At 52.1% G+C, this 23,672-nt stretch overlaps 5 protein-coding genes across 8 annotated transcripts; 2 read left to right on the forward strand and 3 right to left on the reverse strand.

Moving 5' to 3' along the window:
* Positions 1 to 219: 219 nt before the first annotated feature.
* Positions 220 to 2,034, reverse strand: Mpig6b (megakaryocyte and platelet inhibitory receptor G6b). Of its 4 annotated transcripts, XM_057751900.1 has the most exons (6): positions 1,974 to 2,034; positions 1,439 to 1,771; positions 1,196 to 1,286; positions 773 to 819; positions 553 to 629; positions 220 to 324 (listed from the first exon to the last, which is right to left on the reverse strand). In XM_057751900.1, the coding sequence occupies exons 1-6, from the start codon at positions 2,032 to 2,034 to the stop codon at positions 220 to 222; spliced, it is 714 nt and encodes a 237-aa protein (XP_057607883.1). The 4 variants fall into 4 exon arrangements, with proteins under 4 accessions (XP_057607883.1, XP_057607884.1, XP_057607885.1 ...); XM_057751901.1 differs by lacking the exon at positions 773 to 819 and having other exon boundaries at positions 553 to 652; XM_057751902.1 differs by lacking the exons at positions 773 to 819; positions 1,196 to 1,286.
* Positions 2,035 to 3,164: 1,130 nt separating this feature from the next.
* Positions 3,165 to 6,263, forward strand: Ly6g6c (lymphocyte antigen 6 family member G6C). The gene is made up of 3 exons (XM_057751961.1): positions 3,165 to 3,265; positions 5,164 to 5,274; positions 5,727 to 6,263. Exons 1-3 carry the CDS (start codon positions 3,211 to 3,213, stop codon positions 5,939 to 5,941), a joined length of 381 nt encoding a protein of 126 aa, XP_057607944.1. The 5' UTR covers positions 3,165 to 3,210; the 3' UTR covers positions 5,942 to 6,263.
* Positions 6,264 to 7,637: 1,374 nt separating this feature from the next.
* Positions 7,638 to 10,421, reverse strand: Ly6g6d (lymphocyte antigen 6 family member G6D). The gene is made up of 3 exons (XM_057751381.1): positions 10,367 to 10,421; positions 10,132 to 10,269; positions 7,638 to 7,852 (listed from the first exon to the last, which is right to left on the reverse strand). Exons 1-3 carry the CDS (start codon positions 10,419 to 10,421, stop codon positions 7,638 to 7,640), a joined length of 408 nt encoding a protein of 135 aa, XP_057607364.1.
* A 2,310-nt stretch (positions 10,422 to 12,731) lies between these two features.
* Positions 12,732 to 14,385, forward strand: LOC130862013 (lymphocyte antigen 6G6e-like). Its single transcript, XM_057751380.1, has 3 exons — positions 12,732 to 13,035; positions 13,543 to 13,668; positions 13,767 to 14,385. Exons 1-3 carry the CDS (start codon positions 12,984 to 12,986, stop codon positions 13,988 to 13,990), a joined length of 402 nt encoding a protein of 133 aa, XP_057607363.1. The 5' UTR covers positions 12,732 to 12,983; the 3' UTR covers positions 13,991 to 14,385.
* Positions 14,386 to 15,331: 946 nt separating this feature from the next.
* Positions 15,332 to 22,544, reverse strand: Ly6g6f (lymphocyte antigen 6 family member G6F). Its single transcript, XM_057751379.1, has 6 exons — positions 22,269 to 22,544; positions 19,476 to 19,805; positions 19,127 to 19,390; positions 16,890 to 17,045; positions 16,679 to 16,745; positions 15,332 to 16,514 (listed from the first exon to the last, which is right to left on the reverse strand). Exons 1-6 carry the CDS (start codon positions 22,327 to 22,329, stop codon positions 16,490 to 16,492), a joined length of 903 nt encoding a protein of 300 aa, XP_057607362.1. The 5' UTR covers positions 22,330 to 22,544; the 3' UTR covers positions 15,332 to 16,489.
* Positions 22,545 to 23,672: the final 1,128 nt, after the last annotated feature.

Consider the following 23,672-nt stretch of genomic DNA (forward strand, 5'->3'; position numbering starts at 1 on the left):
GATATCTATTTGGGAGTTAAAACCTAGGCAGACAGCTTGATCATCTTTAGATGAAGGAAAGACGTTATAGGAGAGATGGGAGTGGCTGAAAAAGCCAAATAGCTGGGAGACCCAAAGCAGCCGGGTGCCTCTGTCCATGGTGCCTCCCCCTCCAGCTGAGGAGGTTGTGTAGAGAAGGGAAGCCCCGGATTGGAGGGCGTGGCAAACGAGGGCCTCCTTTTAAACTACAACAGCATAAACAGTGGCGGTATCACCAGGAACCACTGTGGACGTCCGGCGGTGCCTCCCGAGGGCCGAGTGGTCCAGATCAGCATAGTGCAGACTCTGAAGGAGGTAGAGGGGGAAGGCAGATGGTCTCTGCAATCCGACCCCTTAGTTTGGAATCAACCCTCCGCCCCCGTGTGCAGCGGAGACTGTGTAGCAAGTCTGGACTCTAACCGCCTGCTGAAATGGGATTCCATGGCTGCTCAACTGCAACCTAACTAGGCTTCTTTTTTGACCCCCTTTCCTCCGGGATTCTGGCCTGCCGCGTTCCTATCCCCAGTCCCTTACCGGCTCCTGGTCCACGTGGCCTGAGATCTTGGACTCCTGCTCTAAAGGCCGCTGCGGCTCAGCATTTGTGACTGGAGCTGAGTGGGAGGGAGGGACAGAGCTGAAGGGTGAAGAGAAAATGACCAACTTTGTCTGCTCCCGGCAAGGACCCAGACTCAAGAATTCAGGGTTAGGGATTGTTCGGGTAGGAGAGGGGGAAATGGGGTGCAGTTAATCTCACCAAATGTGGGGAGTGGTCGAGGCAAGGGCGGGGGCGGGGACGAGTGCCTGTAAGGAAGTCCTTGGAGAGTCACCAATCTCGCCCTACTGGTTCCCCGGCCGCAGGCGGCGCCAATGAGAACTCTACAAACTGCAGTCTCCGACCAGCAAAACAACTTAGGCTCCTCCGGAACCCGGTCGGTCCCGCCCACTCGCTGGGCTTTCTGCCCTTCTAGTTTGGTTCCCGCAGCCTGGGCTGTCTACTCCAGCCTGTAACCTAGCACCCAAGGGCTGAGCCTCTCGCTTTCTTCAAACCACCGCCAAGCCTCCCGATACTTCTTGTTCTTTGCTTAGGTTAGGGTTCTCTCCCACCTCTTTCTGTCCCCCACCCCCGCCCTGACTGGTCACACCCTATATTAAGCCAGGCTCCGCCTCCAGTGCTCACCTGCGCCGCCACCAGACCAAGCCCGAAGCACCCAGTCCCAGCACCAGCCCAACGCCCAGCAGAGCAATCAGGACCTTGGGATACCCGGAACCTGGGGAGATGCGCGAGGCAGGGAGGGATGCCGAGGTCAGGGGTACGACCACAGGGTCCTGCTAGCTCTCCCGCTCTACAAGACTCCCCCCACATTTGGTGCAGGGTGTGTGTCCAAACTAAGTGCCCCTCGGCATCTGGTCCTCGACCTACCGTGGGTAGATTCTGAAATCTTGCAGTCTGCTTTGTCCCCCAACACTTGAAGCACCGTGCGGCTCTCATTCTCTTGGCGCCCTTTGCAGAAAAAGGTGCCAGAATCCCCGGCGCTCAGCAGCAGCTCCAGCCGCTTGATACCAGTGTCCAGGGACCGCAGGCGGCCAGAGAAGTGTGCGTGCACATTTGGGGACGAGGCCCACAGGATCGGACGGCGCCCTTTGGACAGGCCCTTGCACGCAGGGAAACTAGGCGCCCAAGCCCAGCGGGTGGGATCTGAGACCCCTATGCAGGAGAGATTCACCCGGTCCCCAGGGCTGCCCTCCAGAGAAACTAGGGAAGGTGAGGGAAGTGGGTGGTTAGGGCTAGTCTTTCTCCTCTGTCTTTCTCCCCTTCCCCTCCCCCCACCCCCACACCTTCTTTCCTCTACTCTGCCCTTCTACCATTCTGGATCTTACACACGGCCCCCTCCACAAGCAACTCTAGCCTGCCTCAGTCGTTCCCGGCCCATCACAGCTCCCCAGGGATGGCCTACCCTCGGGATCCCCCTGGACCTTTGAGAGCAACAGAGGCAGGAGCTGAAGAACCAGGGCCATGGCTAGGATGTGGTAGGCAGAGGCGGGAGTGAATCAGCAGGGAGACCGGAGAGGGAAGCAGAGGGGCAGTGATAGGGCTGCTGCGAGCAAGGGGCTCAGATAAGAGCGAGCAGGAGGCCGCCAATTCCTGGATCCCTCGAGGGATTCTCACAAACCAACTAGCAGTCTTAAATCTTTCAAAACTCTTTAAAATTTGTGCTCGGGACCTTTTGCATACGTTTTACGCTTTTTTTTTTTCAAACTAGCATGACTCCCAAGTCTGAGGCTCAGCTTACTGAGTTCAAATCCTGATTTTGCCACACAGTAGCTGGGTGACATGAACAAGCCACCTCATCAGGAAAATGGAAATAAAAGCATGCGAGAACCAAATAAATACATCGAGGATGCCCGAAACAACAGATGACACACGGGGATGCTCAGGGCATGACATTATTATTACATCTGCTCTTATCTTAGCTCCTATATCTCACCTCTGAGTGCCCACAGTGCTCCTCCCTACCCAAAGTGCTCCTCCCAAACCCAGGGGTGTGAGAGCATTCTTAGCATATTCATGTGGTCCTTCAGGATCCACAGCCTCAGCCCCGCTTGCTTCTATGACATCATAGAAACCCTCCATGATGTCACAAGCCTTTATCCCGGGGCTGAGCATCAGTTGGAAGCAGGATGGGGAATGAATCTACATAAATCCAGTCCGTTTCATCAATTTCTACTTGCATGTTCCTGATCAATGCTCCCCACCCCCAGGGACCTAAGTTGATGATCAGCTCGGGCGACAACCCACTGCCCACTTCCTAGGAACCAGCAGGAGCTGGCACTGTGGCTGTTTAAATCACAGAGGCTTTTCTGATGCTCCTTCAGAGCAGTGGGGCCCTCCGTGGGTGGTCCTAAAACCAAGATCCAAAATGGAGTTGGCCACTAGTGACACCTGTCCTCTCTCCCATCCCCCTCCCTCATCTCCCTTCCCTACCCAGGCTTGCTTGGACCCTCCCCACCTCTGGTCTTTCTTTCTGGCGAGCTGGGTACAAACAGGGAGGGAGGTACCACAGAGGGCAGAGGCCTGGAAGGGAGGGGCCTTCGGGATTATAAATTCCGAAAAGGCTGCTCAACTCTCAGAACTGGATCCCCGAGAATCCACTGACAGCTTCTGGGGCTGTGGACATTCTCAGCACCCTCACCATGAAACACCTGCTGCTGGTCACCCTGTCTGCCCTGTTCTGCTGCTGGGTCTCAGGTGAGTGCCAGGGGCCCCCGGGCCCCACCCCAACCCTACCTGGCTTAGTCTCCCCAGCGCCTCTAGGACCAGATGTCTGAGTAGGATGGGCTCCTTGCTCTCTTTGCTTTTCCTTTCTTTCCTCCATTTCTTTACTTGTTTCTCTTTTGTCAGAGTCATGTGTTGTTAGATCCCACTTAGCAGCAGGAACTCCATCTGTCCCTAGTCTTCCACTCTGCCCTAGGCTGCTACCCACAATTTCCTGAGACTGAGCTGCAACCCCAGGTCCCCTTATGCAGATGTCTAGAATAAGACCACACCACCTCCTTCTGACTGGTGGACCCAGAGCCAGCCCCAGCCCTCAGAACTCCCTAATAGGCTGAAAAACGTCCCACTGTGGATAATCCCCCAACTGCTTCTCCGCGTCGTCCCCGTCGTCCCCGTCGTCCCCGTGTCCCCCCCCCCCCCCCCCGTTACACTGTGATTGGGTAGGACTGTCTCCGTGCTTTTCCCCTTTGAAACTGACTGCTTCTCCCGGTTGCCGTCTGGATCTTGAAACCTGGAGCTTCTCTGATGTATCAGGGTTTTGTTTTGTTTTTGTTTTTCAACTTTTGGCTTGCTGGAACCCTGTCTTTGTGGTGGGTTATTCTCGGACCCTAACATTGTAGCCAAAGTTGGCTTTGAGGCTCTGATCTTCCCGACTCTACCTCCTAAATCAATGCTGGGTTCACACAAACGTCACAGCTGGTTCTTGATCCGTTATTAAGGAGCCAGATCTTCATTGCCATCTTCTCCTAGCCCCATATTCTCCTGGTTCACTCTTCCTACCCGCCATGGCACTGGGTCTCTTATTTCCCACTCCAGTGTGCCCCCTTCCTGGACACTCTCTCAGGCCAGCCCTATTCCAACATGTAGATCCCCAGGATCCAGGATACCAGCCTTCACTCCCCTTCTGCACTGAGCGGTGTTCTTATAGAAACCCCAGGATCCCACCCCACTCACTCCTCACTGAGGTGCGTGACAATGGCTCCTCTTCTCTTGTTCCTTCCTGCCTTACATTCCTGTGTCCCCACCAGAGATGCAAAGCCTTCTGGGTGGTTCCAATGACTGCATACAGCCTTCTCAAGAATCAGAAACGCTCCCTGAGCTTTCTAGAGAGAAGATGCCAGAACACTTACCCCTAAAGTGAGCTGAGTTTCCTGGAGGCACACTAGGCTCCTCCATCCGAGCTGACCATTCCTTCATGGAACTTTGCATGCTCAATCCTGAAGTTGGCCAACACAGGAACCTTGACATACCACCCTCTGCCCTCACTCTCCATCTTTGTCAGGAGATAAGACAATCCAATGATACACCTTGCAGATACCATCCCTCCTTCCATAGGATGACAGCCAGAACAGTCGTAGATAGGATTCCTTCAGGACTGATGCGCCCCAAGCTCTTGGCAGAGGTCCAGCCAATCTAAAGCTGGTCACAGGTGGCTTTCTTACAGCCTCAGTTCCACGCCATCTCGGAGGGCACTGCTGACTCCCACCCCTTGTCACGCCATGTCTGAGGTCACTGCTGACTCCCCCCCTGTGATTTCTTCTATCTCAAGTTCTATCCCCTAACCTCTACTCAGTTGCCAAACTTTCCCTGTATCCCAGGCATCCCCAGTCCCGAGTTTTTGTTAGTACAATTCTTGACTCATCCCAAACAGGCTGGGTGGAGGAAGGTATTTAGGGTGTGTGGTTTCCACACAGAGAACAAACGCCTCCGCACAACGCCCCCTTGGCGCTCACCTGCTCTGTCCCTGTGAACAATGCAGGTCAGAGACACCGGCTGCTCAGCGGGCAGTCCTCCATCCCCACCCCTAACTCATGCCCAGGTGAGGTGGCTGAGACAGCCCGTCACCTCAGCCTGACTTCTTATCTCCCCAGCTGACACTAGATGTCACTCCTGCTACAAGGTCCCCGTGCTGGGCTGTGTGGATCGCCAGTCCTGTCGTCTGGAGCCAGGCCAAAAATGCCTGACGACAAACGTGTACCTTGGTAATGTCCCCTTTCCTGGGAGGGAGGGACCAAGTGGGAGATGCGAGCTGGGACTGAAGCCCATGCAGGGCTAGGACGGGGAGTTTACAGCAGGGACAGGATGTGGTCAAGGAAGAGTATGTGCCAGGTGCTGACCTGTGTCTACAGATACTGTGTGAACACTTGTGACCTGTGTCTACACTGTGTTTGTGAACGCTTGTGACCTGTGTCTACACTGTGTTTGTGAACGCTTGTGACCTGTGCCTACAGACACTGTGTTTGTGAACGCTTGTGCCGGCCCCATGACATGGGTGCTGGTGCTGGAGGCAGGGTTGTGGCTCACACTCGGGATGAGTAGAATGAAGAGAGAAAAGAAGGGTGTAGCGGAGCAGCTTTGGGAGGAAGAGGATCCCGTGAACACAGGCAAGCCAGTGCCTACTTCTGACGCCGCCTCTGTTGGCTCCCACCTGTAGGAAAGATGTGGGTTTTCTCTAACCTGCGCTGCGGCACACCGGAGGAGCCCTGTCGAGAGGCTTTCAACCAAACCAACCACAAGCTGGGCCTGAACTACAACACCACCTGCTGTGACCAGGACAACTGCAACAGCCTGGCTCCAAGGCCCACACCTGCGCTGGCCCTGGTCTCCCTCGCCTCCGTGGCCGGCATTGGCCTCTGGCTATTGCACTGAGAGTCACTCCACAGCTGCTCACTTCCCATCTCTCAGCCTGAGTCTTTCTCCCTGTGCCCTTAGAACTCCAGCTCTCCAGAATGTTCTCCCTCGACCCCTGGCTCCTTTTTTCTTCTGATCACTCCCCTATTGTCCCATTTATTCCATGGGACCGTGCCTAGAGTGGTCTTTCCAGCCGCCCTTCTCAGCTGGCATCCTCCGTTTTACACCAAGTCCTTCCCCATTTCCTTGGAGACCCCTCTGTCTCCTTCACGGGCCGCTGAAAGGGCCCCCTACCTGCATGCACATCGGTGTGACCCTGGGATGAGCTCCGGAAGTGCTACTGTCTTGTCTCCAGTGAGTGATCCCAAAGGACCCGCTAACCTCGCTGCATGGGGTTGATTCATCCAAACCTCTGCTCATCTCGGTCCATCTTGAGAAATAAATGTGGGTGTCTGGTAAACTGCGTGTTTATTGTCAGGGGTGGACAGGCTCATGGGCGTGGCGGCTTTCCTTTGTGAGCTCAACAACTGCGCAGTAGAGGCAGAAGAATCAGGAGTCCAGGACCCTCCTTGGTTAAATAGCAAGTTCAAGGCCAGTATGAGCCGCTTTGATCCTATCTCGAAAAGCAAGAGGCAAGCGTGGCTCTATACCCTTTTAATCCCAGCACTTGAGAGGCGAAGATCTCTGAGTCTGAGGCCTGTCTGACCTCTACATAGCAAGTTCCAAGCCAGCCAGTACAACAAAAGAGAGAGAGAGAGAGAGAGAGAGAGAGAGAGAGAGTTGTGGTGGTGGTGTAGGGCCCCTCTCCCTGGAAATTTCACTCCCAGCCCCACCCTTCTCCTTGCCTAAATGTTCTCCAGGGAGTTCCCCACAGGGCCGGACTGACCAACGGAAGAGCAGGTTTTTCAAGCCTTCCTCCTTTCCGGTACCGAGGGCGACACACTGGCGCTAGTGTTTGGAGAAACAACCCTTATCCTAAATTTAGACTACACCCTGCCAAGAAGCAGGTGCAGCCTAGCTTGAGGGCGCCCCAGAAAGAGCAGGAAAGGTGTTTACAGACAGAGAACTGGCTCTTGCTCCCGTCTAACTGGGTTATTTAGTCGTTTTCCTTTCTCAGGTCAAATAGTCCTGCTGGGAGCCGCGTGGTGAAGGACGGAAAGAAAAGCAACCTGGACAGCCTGTCATGGCATCCTGGTAACCCTTCACCCAGCCCAGAGCCCTTCCACTCGGTGACCCTACGGTGAAGGAAGAGTCTCCCTGGCCTGGTGGCAGGTGCCAGGAGCCGCTGAGGACAGATGTCCTGTTGTTTTGAGTGGTGTTATTGGATAGGGACCGCTGACGGGTCCACTGATAGACGTTGGTGGGAACACTAGAAATCGGTTAACCCACATACTATTGCTTCAGCCTTTTCAACAGAAGATACATAGACGCTGGGAGCAGTGGCGCACGCCTTTAATCCCAGCACTCGGGAGACACAGGCAGGTGGATCTGTGAGTTTGGGGCCAGCCTGGTCTACAGAGTGAGTTCCAGGACAGCCAGGGCTACATAAAGAAACCTTGTCATCAACACAAACAAACAAAAATGTGGGTAGAATTTACTAGTCAGCTCTAGAATAGTCCACGCATTTAAAAGGCGCATAAAGAGGTGCTTATCTTCTCACCTTAGATGTTCAGCCCCCTCAGTCCCGTCTCTAATCTCAATCCCACTATCCGCTCTACAGTCCTGGCAAGAGCCAGACCAGGGCGGTGACAGCTGCAGCCAGGACGCAGAGAGGGGTCACGGAGCTCGCCATGGCGCTGTTGCACAGGTCTCCGAAGCAGCAGTTTTTGTGGGTTGTGAAGGTCACGCCGCCCACCGACTCTATGTCCACTTGATTGCAGTGGTGGGTGGCCACACAGGCTGGGTGGTGCTGACTCAAGACCATGGAGGCTGAGAGAAAGAACGACACTGGGGTTCTCAGCCTTCCGCGGGAGAACAGATGCAATTACCAGGGACTTAAGGGATGCTCTGTCCCTTCAGAAAACACCTGTCTCAAACTAGGGCGTTGGGGCCAACAGGCCCACCTAGGACAGTAATGCTATGGTGTTCCAAGAACCCAGGCTCATCCCTGCCTCAGCCTCAACATGGGAAAATTGCTGCTGAACACAAAAGGGACAGTCTGTAAAACAACGTGTCGTTGTGAACAAAGCAAATACAACTAAAGTCAGGCATAGTGATGCATGCATGCCTGTAACACAGGAGGCTGAGGCAGGAGGATTGCCAGGAGTTCAAGACCAACACATTGAGTTGAAGGTAACTCTGGGCTATAAATTGAGACCCTGTCCCAACAAAAGAGCAGAGATGGGAATGTAGCTCACTTAGTAAAGTGCTTGCCTAGGGTACAAAAGTCCTGGATTTGATCTGTGATACCAACATAAACACGAATGGGCGGCACTCGCTGTATACAGAAAGGAGGATCAGAAGTTCAAGGTCATCCTTGGATTCATAGCAAGTTCAAGGCCACCCTGGGACGTGAAAGATTGTGTCCTAAAAATAATTTAAAAATATAGATCTGGAGAGAGCCCAGTGCCTGAGAGCGTTGCCACCCTTGCAGAAGACCTGAGTTCTCATATCAGGCTCACAAGCACCTGCACCTCCAACTTCAGAGAAGCTGACACACTCTTCTGGCCTCTGAGAATGCCCACATGCATGTGACATACACTAAGACAGACACACTCATACATAAAATAAATCTTTTAATAATAATAAATTGGGGCTGGGGGAATGGCTCAGTGGTTAAGGGCACTGGCTGCTCTTCCAGAGGAGTCTATTCAGCTCCCAGGACCCAGTGTGGCTCACAATCACCTATAATTCCAGTTTCAGAGAATTTCACCCCCTGTTCCATCCTCCAAAGGCATGAGGTACATGCAGAAAAATATTCACACACATGAAATAAAATTTAAAATCTAAAAAATAAAATCATTGTAAGTAAGGCGTGGTGGCTCACACTTGCATTTATCCTCAGCACTTGGGAAGTAGAAACAGATGTTTGTGAGTTCAAGTCTAGCAAGGTCTATGTAGTGAGTTCCAGGTCAGCCGAGACTACACATATTCTGTCTCCAACCAACCAGCCAACCAATCAACCTCCAACCAACCAACAGCAACCAACCAGCCAAGCAACCAACTAACCAACCAACCAACCAACCAACCAGCCAACTAACCAACCAGCCAAGTAACCAACCAACCAGCCAAGCAACCAACCAACCAACCAGCCAAGCAAGCAAGCAAGCAAGCAAACAACCAACCAACCAACCAACCAACCAACCAGTCAAGCAACCAACCAAGCAACCAACCAACCAGCTAAGCAACCAACCAACCAACCAGCCAGCCAGCCAAGCAACCAACCAGCCAGCCAGCCAGGCAACCAACCAGCCAAGCAACCAACTAACCAGCCAGGCAACCAACCAACCAGCCAAGTGACCAACCAGCCAAGCAACCAACCAACCAGCCAAACAACCAACCAACCAGCCAAACAAACAACCAACCAAGCAACCAATCAACCAGCCAGGCAACCAACCAACCAGCCAAACAAACAACCAACTAAGCAAAAATACAAACCAAACAAACAAAATAACTATTTTAAAATAAATAACAAGTCAATGGGGTATTCTGTTTGAGCTTGGCCCACTGAATCTAAGTCCAGGTTAATTGGTATCGTGCTGTCGTTTTCTGACTTTGGCAATGATATAGAATGCTAGCATTTGAAGAAGCTGGGTAGAAACAGGAGCTCTGCATTTCCTTTGTAATTTTCTGTTAAACCAAATGATTTCAAAATAAAATATTATGCGGGCACGCACACACGCACACTTTCAAGTACGCACGCACTCACTCATGTATGCGCGCACGGACGTATGTCCCTCCCCAGCTCTTAGCCAGTCCCTGACAAAGTTCGGAGTTTGGTTTAACATTTTGACTCTGGTCTTGGAAGACAGTTTCTTCCCTCGTAAGGACCTATGAGGTTCTTCATGGAGGGTATGGGGAAAGCTGAAGGCAGATGGGCTGCTCAAGGCACAGTGCCAGGAACCAGTAGGGTTAGACTGCCCTGCCACAACAGAGGCGCCATCTGCCCAGAGCCAGACTGAATTTGGAAGGGTGGTAGTCTGCAGGACTGAAGAGGGGGCTGGTTGGAAGCAGCGGGAAGTTGGGGGGGGGGGTGAGAAAGGACTCACGTTGCTTGACTTGTGCAGGGTTGGGTTGGGGTTTGCGGTCCAGGAAGCCGCAGCGCTCGCCCTCACCACAGGTGATCACGGTCTGCTTACAGGAGCTGCTTGGGCCTGCACTGCAGTCATAGCACCGTGTGCGGTGTCCTGGTAGGAAAGAAGAGGTGCTTGACCCGGTCCTTAGAGGAGCCCTGGCAGAGAGAAGGACAGGCCTGTGCCAGGGGCTTACGAGCTTCTTCCTTACCCAAGGCAACGCCTAGCAGGGTGCAGAGCAGGATCCCGACCAACTGGGGGTTCATCATGTCTGCTTATGCCAGTAGCGCCTCTCCCTCCCGCCCACCCCCCCTCAGGCTCTACTCTGCCCGCCTTATATCCCCCTTGCCTTGAACTTTATAGGGCAATAAAAAGCAAGGAAAGAGTCTCCCCCAGCAGACACCCGGGCCCCAATGGGGACAGGGAGGGGCCCCACGGGTGACTCTGAGCAGCGAGCAGCGTCTTCTGAAGCCCCAAAGGCTTCCTTTCTCAGCAGCAGTTCCAGCAGAAGACCCTCCCCCCAAAGGGGGGTCCCTAAGGCCCTTTCATACCCCGCCCAAGGGTCTTCCCCTTTCAATGCCATATCTGAGGGTTTGGTTTTGTTCATCCTTCATCCACGTTCCAGATGAGTTGCAGAAGTAGGTTATAAAAACCCAGCCACCTTTGATTATAACCAGCGCTAAATGGATTCTCAAAAATGTAAAACAATGCCGTTCTCTCTGTGCGGTCGGAGGCTAATTATTGTTTTTCACAAAACTATGTCTTCCTACATATAATATGCTTGTTTTTATTTTGTTAAATGAATCAAACTATACCTGACTATTTATGTAGCTAGCTGATTGCTGTTGTTTTTGGGACAGGGCTGGCTTTGAACTTCTGGTCCTCCTGCCTTGGCGTCTCAAGTGCTGGGATCACAGGCGTGAATCACTATGCCTGGCTCCAATACCAATTTTAAATGCCATATTTATTTTATTGTCTTAAGTTATATATATTTACTGAGCATGTGTGTGTGTGCGTGCACACACATTTGCTTGTGGAGGCAGATTTTTACCCATAACCTAGGCTAGCCTGAAGCTCAGCATGTAGCCCAGGCTAACCTCAAACTTGAGGCAATCCTCTTGTCTCAGCCTCAGGTGTGCTGGGATCACCGGCATGTGCTGTCACTTCTGGCTTCTTGTTTTAATTTTTTTTTATTATTATTTTTTTAAGATTTACTTTATGTGAGTGAGTGCTTTGCCTATATGTAGATATGAGCCTTGCGTGCATGCCTGGTGCCAGTGGAGGCCAGAAGAGGGCATCCAATCCCTGGACCTGGAGCTACAGTTGGCTGTGAGCCACCATGTGGTGCTGGGACTAGAACCTGGGTCCTCTGCGAGAGCAGCAATGCTCTAAACTGTTGAGCCATCTCTCCAGCCTTCTTTATTTCCTTAACAAAAATGTATTCAGGGCTGGAGAGATCACTCAGTGGGTGAGTTGCTTGCTGTCTTTCAGATCAGCTTCTTTTCCCCGTGCCCACAAGGAACAGCAGTAACCACAGCTTCAGGGGCCCCAGTGCCTTCTCTGGCCTCTGGGCTTCCGCCCTTGCCTGCATATGTGCATACACAGACACATGCACACATACATTGGCCTGCATATGTGCATACACAGACACATACACACATTGTTAAATATAGCCAGATGTGGTAGTGCAGGCGCAGAGACAGATGGACTTGTGTGAGTTTAAGGCCAATCTGGCTTACAAATCAAGTTTCAGACCACTCAAAAAAACAAAAATAAAAAATTAATTAACTAAATTAATTTATTATTTGTGTGTCCTGCTGAGCGCAGGTTTGTGCGCTTGGTCTTCTCTCTCCGCCTTCATGTGGTCCCAGGGCTCGCCCTGCGCCCTGGGCTCACACAGCAAACACTCCTGCCTCCTGAATCAGCTCGCTGGCCCACTGTAGTTTCTGATATGGTAAATATTGGTGGAATTCATGTGAGGGAAAGATCTCTGAGGCCTTCGGTCCTTTCCAGGGTATAAAGAGGTGCAGAGATGTCTACCACCCTCTTCCTCACCGCAGCTCTGGGGTGAATTGTTCTTTTGCTGGTACAGGAACTGGAATCCAGGGCTGCCCAGTGGTACAAGCCCTCCAAGGCTGCACGTATACAGCCCCTGTCCCCACCCAGTCTCCCTAAGGCTCCTTACTGCCATTCTCCCAGACTGGAAACCTAGCCTGTCTTCCTTTTCCAATTTCTTCTCAGAGGAAGGACGGACATCCTTCTAGCCCAGCTCCTGATTAATTCTTTTCTGCAAGGTAGTAAAGTCAGGAGGACTAATTACGGGGTAGCAATGTGGAAGCTTGGTGGGGGGGTGAATCAAAGGAATGTGAGGTGGGGCAGGGCCGCTCGCAGCTGGGCTTTGTGGGTGGGGTGGGGTGTGGGAATGGGTGGGTGGGCTTTGTTGATACCACACTCAAACAGGACTCTAACATCTAGGGCATGAGAGGGCTCAGAGTGTGACCTTGGGAGGCCTACAATCTCTGAGGGGACAGACAGAAAAAGAGAACCGAGAACAGCTTGAGCTGGAGGGAGGGGACTGGAGGGAAGGCGGCAGACACAACTCTAGGCAGGCAGAGGCTGAGTTAGCAAACACTGAGAAAACAGGAGACCCTCGAGGCGAGCAGGAGCAGGAGTGAGAGACCTGGGGGTAGGAAAGGGAGAGTTGCTGCATCCACACCCCGGCTCTCTCACTAGGTGTGTTTGTTTCCAGATTCCTCCCTGTCTTTGGTCAGGTGTGTTCTGACAGGGGCACAGATCATATTCTCCCAGACTGCTGAGCCGGTCCTGCCATGGGTCCCTCGGGCGCCTTCCTCGGCATCCTGTTCTTCTCTGGGGCACTGGGTAAGGGTGGATTGTGGAATCCTCAAGGGCAGAGGGCTGGGACAGGCGCTTGTGGATGGAGGATGGAGAGGGAGCTAACAGAGGTGAAGAGAAGTAGGGAGTCACTAGGAGGCCAGAGGAGCTGGACGCCCAGGCCAGCATGGGCTGTGTCAAACTCTGTCTCAAAAGGCCAGGGGGTGGGGGAGCATTTGAGAGTAACTATCTCTTCCGGCTACACCTTTGAATCTTTGACCCGTCTCGATTGCACCCTTTTTCTCTCACTTAACTTTCATCTTTCCCCTTCCTGCTCATGGGTCAGGCTTTTTGCATCACTCTGTGGGCTTGTTTCTCTTGGCCTCCGTCCCTGTCTGTCTGTCCTGACTACTGTGACCCTCTTTCTTCTGCCTGGCTCTTTGACTGCCTGCCATTGTCTCCCTTTGCTATTTTATATCCCTGTCTTCTTTCATTGTACGGCTCTCCTCTCCCTCTTCTGTGTCTCCCCGAAGTTGACCTCTGCTGACCCAACAGGTCTCACCACTTCCCCAGCCAGAGGACGACTCCAGTGTTACAGCTGCAGCTTTGCCAAGCCCTGCAACCCGGTTCTCACAGAGTGCCAGGAAGACGAGGTGTGTGGCATCAGTGTTGGCACCTCAGGTAGGACTCTGGTCCAATGGCCCTTCTCGGGGGGGGGGGGGGGGTCCTCGCCTCTGTCTCCCTCCCCCCAGGCTCAGCGTTCCTCCTTCGTCCCACAGATCAGGAGGATGAGGTCATTGAGCGGAAAGGCTGCCTCCCTAGGACCCAGTGCCCTCTGCTGGGCCGTGCCACATACTGGTCACAGCCCTACGCTCTCCGCCACAAGTGCTGTGAGCAGGACCTGTGCAACACGGCAGCCTCGCAGAGACTCCCAAGCCGCCCCCACGCCACCCTCCTGCTCCTTGGTGCCATCTTTGCCTGGGCTGCGCATATCTTCATCTAGCCCGTGAGCCGTGGCTGTCAACCCAGCACTCCGACGTCATTGTGGACCTGGGGCCCCTGCACAGATGTTTCTGAGACACGCTTGCTCAAGAGTGTGGCTTTGTATAAAGAACACAACACCTCTACAGACCCCTCCTAAGACCCTATTTCTACAGCTGGAGTTCCCATCCCAGCATGCATGTGTCCGGAGCCTCGCCCCATAAGAAACCCCTGCTGTCTTTTCTCCAGGTGTCCTGGGTCAGCCACCCTCAAGGAGCTGTGGGTCCCAGGCAAAAGGACAGAAGTGGCACTGGGACTGGTGAGGGGTGGAGTTCTGTTAGGAAAGATGTAACTGGGTACCTGAGGGTCTCAAGAATGGAAGGCTACCTTGGGGAACTATGAAGAGTATATTTAATAAAAGGGTATTGATTGGGTAAAGGTGTGGCTCAATGATAGAGTGCCTGCCTACCATACACGAGGACCTGGGTTCAATCCCCTGCACCACCAAGATAGATAGATAGATAGATAGATAGATAGATAGATAGATAGATAGATAGATGATAGGGGCATAAATAAATAATATATAAAAATAGTAATAGGGCTGTCTGTGGGTCTGGTAATGCTCAATCGTGCGTAGTGGGGGTGCTGATGAAACACATGAAGGCTCCCTTCAAGAAGGAACTCTAGGGGGCTGGAGAGATGGCTCAACAGTTAAGAGCATTGCCTGCTCTTCCAAAGGTCCTGAGTTCAATTCCCAGCAACCATATGGTGGCTCACAACCATCTGTAATGAGGTCTGGTGCCCTCTTCTGGCCTTCAGGCATACACACAGAAAGAATATTGTATACATAATAAATAAATAAATAAATAAATAAATAAATAAATAAATAAATAGAAGGAACTCTACAGGGCAGAGTAGCTGTCTCCTGGAATACCAGCACATGTGTAGGCATAAGAACCTGGTTTTGGATGCCAGCACCCACTTAAAAAGCTGCTCTTAGGGCTGGAGAAATCACTCGGTTAAGAGCACAGGCTGCTCTTGCAGGGGACCTGAGATTCAATTCCCAGCACCAGCATGGTGGTTCACTACCATCTGCAATTCCAGTCCCGGGAAATCCCACCGGGATTTGTGGCCTCCTCAGGCACTGCACACCATGTGGTGCACAGACATACACGCAGGCGAAACACCAGTGCACATAACACTTTTAAAAATTAAAATAAAATGCCGGGTATAGCCACACATAAGAGCTTGTAACCCCAGTGCCAACGAGTACCAGAGATGAGAGGATCTGTGGGGCTCTCTGACCGTCAGCCTAGCTCCGAGTTTAGTGAGAGACCCTGCCTCCAAGGAGTAAGATGGAGAGGAGAGACAGGACATCTGAGGTCTTCCACGCATGCACCCGTGTGTTTGCATGGGCGCCCATATGTCTTCAACACTCACACACACAAGAACGAGCTGTAGCTGCCTTGTGGGTTGGACTGGCACATTGGAACCTGAATGGTGCCCCGCACCGAGTTTCCATCTGTGTGGCTGTTCCTGCCAACGTTTGAGCCTAAACCGCTGCAGCGTGCGGGCCGCAGGTGAGAAGTCCAGAAAGCCAAGCTTGAGACCAGAGTCGAAAGGGCGCCTGGGAAGGATGCCTGTGTGGGCGTGGCCTCCTTTCTGGATGCCGGGTGACTGCTTTGCAGCACTGAGGCCCGGTTCCATCTCACCGACCCAGAGCTCTTCTCTGTTCTGGAAGATTGGAAGTACTCGCTCCCTTCCGGAGCTATCTGCCAGCCCTTACACGTAAGCTTCCCCTGGGTGTCTCTCCCCTGGGGCAGAGCTCCCAGGGAGCCAGAAGTGATAAGCTGCTCCTGCAGATAGAGACCCACAGGGATGCGTGTGCGCCTGGGATAAGGGGAGGGCTGGGGCTGAGGACTGGCATCCGCCTGTGGGCCTGCTTCCCTCCTTCTCCGTCTGAGGAAGTGTGGGGTCTGATTAAAGGTCTTGTTCCCTCTCAGCATCTCTTTGTGAGAACATGGGGAGAGAGTCTGGTTTACTTAGGAGGCCTGTTGACTCTTCTCTTTTCCTTGTCCCCCGAATTTCCCATTTGGGACTCCGGTTTCCCCCACTCTGCATCCAGGTCTCTCAACCTCTCTCTTCCTTGCCCCCAACACACTTTTTCCTCACAGTTTCTCCTGACAGATGCCCCAGCTTTTCTCAAGTCCCTGGGCTTCCCTGTCCCTCTTGCCCTTGACAGAGACTTCAGACCCCATAATAAATCTTCCTATGGGTCACTCAACTACCGGCTGCTTCAAGACAGGAAACCACGCCTTTTCGTAGGTGACACCACAGAATGCTGTTACTCCCTTCCTTTGTTCCTGGCCCCTCCAGCTTGGTGGCTGTTGGAAGCCAAGAGGAAGTAGAGTCATGCCCTCAGCCCCACCCCCTCGCCAAGGTTTTCAGGGAGTCCTTCAGGTGCCAAATGCCAGAGACACAGGACAGCAGGTCAGGCTTTCCGAGGCAGATGTCACCAAGATCACCTGGTCTTGTGGATGGGTGGGCTGTAGAGTTTACAAAGTAAAAAGCCGTGTTAAAGCTACCACACCTCAGGAACCAGGACCCCCATCTGCAATCCAACCCTAGCTCCGGGCAACAATTTCCCACACTCAGGCCCTCTGGAATGTAAACGTCCACCCCACCCCACCCCTGCCCAGTTGTTCCTTACCTAAGGTGGGCCAAATGGATGTTCTCATAGACCTGGACTTCAGGTTTGAAGTGAGGAATTGAGGGTTCTGGGGAAAAGAAGTCGTATGATATATAGAAGTCACCAGATAATTCAGAGATGTGTCCCTTGCCACCCTGGCAGACAGAGGCCAGAGTCTAGATGTGAGCCCAACCTCTCTCACACCCGATGACATCTCAGGGGAAAGACTCACCTCTGTCCCGAGACCCCTGGCCCCTCCGCCTCCAGAGCACTATGCTGAGGGCAATGATGGTGACTCCTTGGCCTGCTGTGAGCAACAGCATCAGTAACCAGGGCACATCCCAGCTCGGGACGGAGACACAGGCAGTGGGAGTAGGTTCTGCGGAAGCTGCCATGACAGCAAGACAAGAATGACTGGCACTGAGGGGGTCTCAGGAAGGAAGCAGAATCATTCTGTGATGTCACTTACACAAAGGTCTGGTCTCCTGCCTTGAGCTGTCAGGAGAGGCAGCCCTGAGTAAGACGCGGCTTCCCGGCAGTCTAGTGGGATTTTCCTGCAGAAAATACTCAGGAAGCCGGGCGGTGGTGGCGCACGCCTTTAATCCCAGCACTTGGGAGGCAGAGGCAGGTGGATCTCTGTGAGTTCGAGACCAGCCTGGTCTACAAGAGCTAGTTCCAGGACAGGCTCCAAAACCACAGAGAAACCCTGTCTCGAAAAAACAAAAAAAAAAAAAAAACAAAAACAAACAAACAAAAAAACCAGAAAATACTCAGGAGCCCCTGGCCGGCAGCATCCACCACCCCTGAGACTTTGCTTATGGACGCCAGGAGCCAATATCAGGGAGTAGCAGTGAGGGGTCACTCCCCATCACACAGAGACAGCTGATTCCAGGCCCAGCCCAGCCATAACCTCCCTCACAATGATTCACATTTTCAAGGAAAAGTTAAGTATTTGCAGCTGGGCACCACGATGCAAGCCTGCAATCCTGGCACCTGGGAGTTGAAGGTGAGAGGTAAGGAACTGAGTTTATCATCCACTCAGAGCTGGAGGTCTGCCTGGGCTGTGTGAAAGCTTGTCTCAAAGCCGAAGAAACAGGGAGAAGTTCAAGGCCAACCTGGTCGTCTATGAGGAGAGATACTACCATAAAAATCAAAAAGACAGGGGCTGCGGAGACGGCTCAGTGGTTAGCATGGTTGCCTCACAGGTGTAAGGACTGTTCGAATCCCCAGAACCCGTGTGAATACTGGTTGGGCTTGGTAGCCCACCTGTAATTCCGGCTTCTGAAGTCAGAGACAGGGTCCCCGGAGCAAGCGGGTTGGTGAGACTGCCCTTATCATCCAGCTCTGGCTTGAACTGAGAGACACTGCTTCACTGAATAAGATATAAGAGCAATGGATTCCAGACATCAACCTCAGGCCTCCACATGCCCGCACACTCATGTACATGGGCGCACACATGTATGTGTTCCCACACTATGTAGATATGCATACGCACATGCATGTCTCACACACGAAAATGGGAAAAGAAAGAATACACGTGCTTTACGGTTTCCATTTCTTCATTCCCGTGTTCATCCCTTCGCGTGTTCATCCTCGAGGCCTTGCCAAGATCTTTTTCTCTCGAAACAACGGCCATTTGCTCCTCTCTCTGACTTACAAATGGGTTATTCTCCATCTAGGAGCATTCATTCTCTACATGGCCAGTTATGCTCCTTCTGCTGCCGCCTTCCCTGTCAACAGGCCATTATTCTACACTACGCGGGACCCCTCTTCAGAAGCCAGCAGCCCCAGCAATCCCTACACACTTCCTCTCTGCCATGCAAAAGTCCTCAGAAATAAAAGATTAGTCTGTTTCTTCTGTTTGTGTTTGAGACAGGGTCTCGCGCAGTCTAGACTGTCCTGGAACTCCTGCCTCAGTATCCCTGGGACTGCAGGGGTGTACCACCGTGCTTGGCTCATATACTGGCCGATGTCTTGTCTATCTTTTTCTGGCAAGGTGGAGGGGGATGGCGCAGGACCTCTCTATATAGCCCTGGTTGGCCTGAAATTTGCTATGTGGACCAGGTTGGCCTTGAACTCACAGACACTGACTGCCTCTGTCTCCTGAGAGGATTATAGGCACAGGCTTATTTCTTTTATTTTGATGCCTTCTTTTTTGGGAGAGGGGTTCAAGATAGAGTTTCTCTGTGTAACAGCCCTGGCTATCCTGGAACTCGCTCTGTAAACCAGGCTGGCCTCAAACTCATAGAGATCCATCTGCCTCTGAATCCTGAGTGCTGGGATTAAAGGTGTGCGCCACCACCACCCCGCAGATGCTTTTTTTTTTTTTTTTTAAAGAAATGGGGTTACATGATGCAGTGCAGACTGGTTTTGAACTCACTATAGAGACTAATTTGCCTCCTTTTCCAACCTTGAAAGATGTTCCCAGAGAATACCCCTTTCTGTTTCTTCATTTCCTCCCTCACCTACCTGCCAGGCTAAAGCTGAATCTCTTGTTCTGAGGCATAAGGCAGCGAATGCTCCTCGGCTTACGGGCCTTGGCTTCAGAAAGCCCCTCTCCAGGACACACCAGCAGCAGGGCAGCCCCGTCACCCCAAAAGTACTGAGCATGTCCTTTCACAGGATTCCTCCCCTCTTGCCAGGTCACGGAATCCAGACGCCTGGTGGGGACCACAGCGCACAGGAGGGCAGAGCAGGAGAGGCCGTCTGGAGACTTCACAGAGAACTGGGACCCTGGCAAGAGAGGAGGACACCTCAGTTTCTCGCGTGGTCTTCCCCAGTCTCCAGTGTCCAGAGAGGACTTTACAGCCCCACTTACCTTTGAGCACGGAGACATCATACACCCTCCAGTTCTGGTACTTGTGGTTCTGATCCAGCACCGTGCACCAGTACCGCCCAGCATCTTCATCCTTGGGCCCCTCCAGCAATAAGGAGTAGTTCCCGAGGAGTTTGAACCTGGAGTCATTTTCGGGTTTCTTCAGATCTGGAGTTGGCCTGTCTAATTGGATCTGGGCCACCAAGATGGTGGAGGAGGTTCCTGCAGGGCTGCGGAACCAGGTTAGGAGCTGGCCCCCACGTAGGGAAGGGGGTGAAGGACACGGCAGCTCCACTGACTCCCCGTAGACGACGTAAACGGTGTGGATGCTGTCTGTGGAGAAACGGCGATGTCAGAGTAGAACCGTCCCTGCCTTCACCAAGCCCCCACTTTGTCTCTAACCCCTGCCTGCCTTTCCTTTTGAGTCTCCAAGCTCATTTCTCAGTGACTGCTAAGCAGAAAGGGAGGTGGGCTGGGGGCATAGCTTAGTTAAGTGCTTGCCTGAGGTCTTGGGTTCCATACCCATCACTGGAAGAAAAAAAAATCTCTTATCTGCAGATGGGGCTCAGGGCTCAGCTGGGAGAGTGTTTGTCTATTGCGTGAAGCACTGACCCTGGTCCCCAACACTGCTGAACCCATAAGCTGAACGTGCTGGTGCATGCCGGCAATCCTGGTGCATGCTGGTGATGCAGACACCCAGAGACAGGAAGATCAGAAGTTCACTGTCATCCTCAGCTGCTTAAGGTGTTCAAGGCTACCCTGGGATACAGGTGTCCCAGAAGACTGGGGATGGGGATGGGGAGGCAGAGTAAAGAGTATAAAGGCTTTCTATTTTTCCTTGCCAGCGAGAGGTTCTGAGACAGGACAGAAACAGGCTGCAATAGTTGGTGGAAGTCCTTATCTCTTCTAACATCTAAACATCTGTTTTTATTTCGTACAGGGAGCTAAGCCAGGGATGGTGGCTCATGCCTGTAAAACCAGCACTCGGAGGCTGAGGAAGGAGGTTACATTGTATAAGAAGTACCAGGCCAATCAAGGCAATTTTTTTTTTTTTTTTGGCTTTTCGAGACAGGGTTTCTCTGTAGCTTTGGAGCCTGTCCTGGAACTAGCTCTTGTAGACCAGGCTGGCCTAGAACTCACAGAGATCTGCCTGCCTCTGCCTCCCAAGTGCTGGGATTAAAGGCGTGCGCCACCACCGCTCGGCGGCAATTTTTTTTTTTTTTTTTTTTTTTTTTTTTTGTGGTTGCTGGGAATTGAACTCAGGACCTCTGGAAGAGCAGGTGGTGCTCTTAACCTCTGAGCCATCTCTCCAGCCCCCATATTTTTTTTTTAAGATTTATTTATTTATTATGTATACAACATTCTGCCTCCATGTATGCCTGTACGCCAGAAGAGGGTGACAGACATCATTACGGATAGTTGTGAGCCACCATGTGGTTGCTGGGAATTGAACTCAGGACCTCTGGAAGAGCAGCCAGTGCACTTAACCTCTGAGCCATCTCACCATGCCCCCAGCCAAGGCAATTATAAAGCAATGTCCTGTCTCAAAACAAACATAATAATAAAATAAGGGGAACTGCAAGCTGGTGGCACATACCTGTGGTCGTAGCATGCAGGAGGCAGAGGAAGGAGCAGGGCTGGGGTTGAGTTTCAGGGCCACCTGGACTGCTGGGAGTTTTCTTATTGATTTGACAAAATACCAAGCTAAAGTAACTTAAGGGAGTAAGATTTATTTATTTTTACTTTTTTTTTTGAGACAGTGTTTCTCTGTGTAGCCTTGTCTGTCCTGGAACTCGCTCTGTAGACCAGGTTAGCCTCAAATTCACAGAGCTCCGCCTGCCTCTGCTTCCCGAATGCTGGAATTAAAGGTGTGCACCAGGGCTGGAGAGATGGCTCAGAGGTTAAGAGCACTGACTGCTCTTCTAGAGGTCCTGAGTTCAGTTCCCAGCAACCACATGGTGGCTCACAGCCATCTATGAGGTCTGGTGCCCTCTTCTGGCATGCAAGCATACATGGAAGGAGTGTTGTATACATAGTAGATAAATAAATCCATAAATAAATAAATAAATAAATAAAGGTGTGCACCACCACTTAGGTTTACTGTGGCTCATGGTTTAAGGAACACAGTCCATCGTAGTGGGGAATTTATGGTGGTAGAAACATGCTTGCCTCTGGATGGACTTAGGAGTAGAGAAAGGGGACACCTCTCCTCTACTGGCTTTGTCCTTTCCCCATTTGAGCTAGTCTAGGACCCCAGTCCACTGGTTGGTGCCACAGACATTTTAGGTAGCTCTTCCCTCCTCAGTTAAAACTCTCCGGAAATGCCCTCACCGACACACCCGGAAGCGTGTGTACTGGAAGAGTCACTATCACAATCACACTGCAAGACCCTCTTGTGTGTCCTCAAATCAGCTGCGTAGCTGAGAATTACCCAGATCTCCTGGTCTTGCTGTTGCCTCTCAAATTCTGGGATGGTGGCAAGTGCACACCCGTTTCTGGGGTGACAGGGATCAAACTCTTGGCTGGAGATGAACCGAGACCTCTGTACACGCTAGGCAAGCATTCTTTGAGCTACATCCCCAGACCTAATCCTTACATTTTTGAAAACACGGGAAACTGTACATAGCTAGGCCCATGGTGCCTCTGGGTCTCCCCAGGACTGCAAGCGAAGAGAGCACATAGAGGGGAAGTCTGTCTTCCTGAGTCATGTGCATTTTCAGAAGTGCTGAGGAGGAAAAGCAGCAGCCCCTCCCAACTTTCCAAAAAGCTGCAGGATGCTCCCCCCTTGCCCCTTACCTGCGGCAGCCTGGGGGTGCCCACACAAGAACAGGAGGAGGAGGGCGACCGTGAATGCCATGGAGAGAGCCTGCCAAGTTGCCCTGCTCCAGAGACCTGGTGTTTCCAGGGAGGAAGCAGAACACAGATAAAGGCCCCACTCCCGGGGGGCTGGAACCACTGGGCCTCGGGGGCAATGAGAATGTGGGGGAGATAAAACTCAGTAGCATGTCTTCTGGGCAAAAAGGAATCTTCATCTTCAGCTCTTGGACGCAGTCCTGGTGTAAGCTGCTCTCGTGTGGAAGGAAGCCCAGATGTCTACCACTTCTCAGAGCCTTCTGTGGCTTCTCATCTCTCAACCGTGAGCCAAATGACTCCGCCTGTGACATCAACCGTGAGCCAAATGACTCTGCCTGTTCTCTCCTTGGAACCCAACACAGAACTGTTCGTCCAGACCGTGCTCCATCAGTGATCTCAAATGACTTTCCTGTGGTTACCTAGCACTCCATCGGCCACTCCAGAACCTCAGGAGTGTCTTTAGCTGTTCCTCAAGGAGAAGCACAGCAGGGGCCTGGATTATTCATGACCTAGACTCATGAGCACACCATACACAACTAACTGCTTATATTTAGTTAATCTGCTGTTGCTGTTTTGTTTCTAGCCAGGGTTTCAGGCTGTCCGGGTTGTGCAGTTAGGGATGACCTTGACTTCTTGATCCTCTCCTTCCACCTCCCAAGGAATGAGGTGGGGTGATATGGTATGTGTCATTATGAGCAGCTAGTTACTCATTTCAAATATAGGGCAAATTCTTTGTCACCGAGGGATATCCCCAGCCATTAATTTATGGGCTGGTGGGTTGGCTCAATGGATAAAAGGCCTTTGCCAAGGAGCCTAACAGCCTGAGCTCCATCCACAGGAGCCGCACGGAGGACAGAGAGAACGGACTCCCCAGAATTGTCCTCTGACTTTCACATGTAATGCGCTGGCTATTTTTTTGTTTTATTTTGCTATTTATTCATTCATTTTTATTTTACATTCCCCTCCCTCCACTCCTCTCGTCCCCGCCTCCTGCACCCCCCCCCATCCCTGGCTAGCTTTTATCGTCAACATTACACCTTAGGGCCCTGTGGAAAGAATGATTTTTTTTTCTTTTTTTTTGAGACAGAGTTTCTCTGTATAGTTCTGGCTGTCCTGGAACTAGCTCTGTAGACCAGGATGGCCTTGAACTCACAGAGATCCGCCTGCCTCTGCCTCCTGAGTGCTGGGATTAAGCATGCTCGCCACCACCTGGCTTGTTTCTTGAATTTCTTCCTTCAGTGATGGACTGTGATGTGGAAGATGAAAGAAACCCTTTCCTCAAGCTACTTCTGGTCATGGTGCTTCACGACAGCAGTAGAAACCCTAACTAAGCCGGGTACGGCAGTG

Source organism: Chionomys nivalis, chromosome 19, assembly GCF_950005125.1.
Source record: "Chionomys nivalis chromosome 19, mChiNiv1.1, whole genome shotgun sequence".
In the NCBI taxonomy this organism is placed as follows: Eukaryota; Metazoa; Chordata; class Mammalia; order Rodentia; family Cricetidae; genus Chionomys; species Chionomys nivalis.

What these genes read in the sequence shown, in the direction of transcription:
- Mpig6b (XM_057751900.1), bottom strand. Translation starts at nt 2,034, where the DNA reads ATGGCCCTGGTTCTTCAGCTCCTGCCTCTGTTGCTCTCAAAGGTCCAG. An exon ending in GATTTCAGAATCTACCCACG is followed by an intron (nt 1,287 to 1,438) that starts GTAGGTCGAGGA and finishes GCATCTCCCCAG; the next exon opens with GTTCCGGGTATCCCAAGGTC. An exon ending in GCCACGTGGACCAGGAGCCG is followed by an intron (nt 325 to 552) that starts GTAAGGGACTGG and finishes TACCTCCTTCAG; the next exon opens with AGTCTGCACTATGCTGATCT.
- Ly6g6c (XM_057751961.1), top strand. Translation starts at nt 3,211, where the DNA reads ATGAAACACCTGCTGCTGGTCACCCTGTCTGCCCTGTTCTGCTGCTGG. An exon ending in GTTCTGCTGCTGGGTCTCAG is followed by an intron (nt 3,266 to 5,163) that starts GTGAGTGCCAGG and finishes TTATCTCCCCAG; the next exon opens with CTGACACTAGATGTCACTCC. An exon ending in GACGACAAACGTGTACCTTG is followed by an intron (nt 5,275 to 5,726) that starts GTAATGTCCCCT and finishes TCCCACCTGTAG; the next exon opens with GAAAGATGTGGGTTTTCTCT.
- Ly6g6d (XM_057751381.1), bottom strand. Translation starts at nt 10,421, where the DNA reads ATGAACCCCCAGTTGGTCGGGATCCTGCTCTGCACCCTGCTAGGCGTT. An exon ending in CCTGCTAGGCGTTGCCTTGG is followed by an intron (nt 10,270 to 10,366) that starts GTAAGGAAGAAG and finishes CTTTCCTACCAG; the next exon opens with GACACCGCACACGGTGCTAT. An exon ending in CCCTGCACAAGTCAAGCAAC is followed by an intron (nt 7,853 to 10,131) that starts GTGAGTCCTTTC and finishes TCTTTCTCTCAG; the next exon opens with CCTCCATGGTCTTGAGTCAG.
- LOC130862013 (XM_057751380.1), top strand. Translation starts at nt 12,984, where the DNA reads ATGGGTCCCTCGGGCGCCTTCCTCGGCATCCTGTTCTTCTCTGGGGCA. An exon ending in GTTCTTCTCTGGGGCACTGG is followed by an intron (nt 13,036 to 13,542) that starts GTAAGGGTGGAT and finishes CTGACCCAACAG; the next exon opens with GTCTCACCACTTCCCCAGCC. An exon ending in CATCAGTGTTGGCACCTCAG is followed by an intron (nt 13,669 to 13,766) that starts GTAGGACTCTGG and finishes TTCGTCCCACAG; the next exon opens with ATCAGGAGGATGAGGTCATT.
- Ly6g6f (XM_057751379.1), bottom strand. Translation starts at nt 22,329, where the DNA reads ATGGCATTCACGGTCGCCCTCCTCCTCCTGTTCTTGTGTGGGCACCCC. An exon ending in GCACCCCCAGGCTGCCGCAG is followed by an intron (nt 19,806 to 22,268) that starts GTAAGGGGCAAG and finishes GTTTCTCCACAG; the next exon opens with ACAGCATCCACACCGTTTAC. An exon ending in ATTCAGCTTTAGCCTGGCAG is followed by an intron (nt 17,046 to 19,126) that starts GTAGGTGAGGGA and finishes CTGTCATGGCAG; the next exon opens with CTTCCGCAGAACCTACTCCC.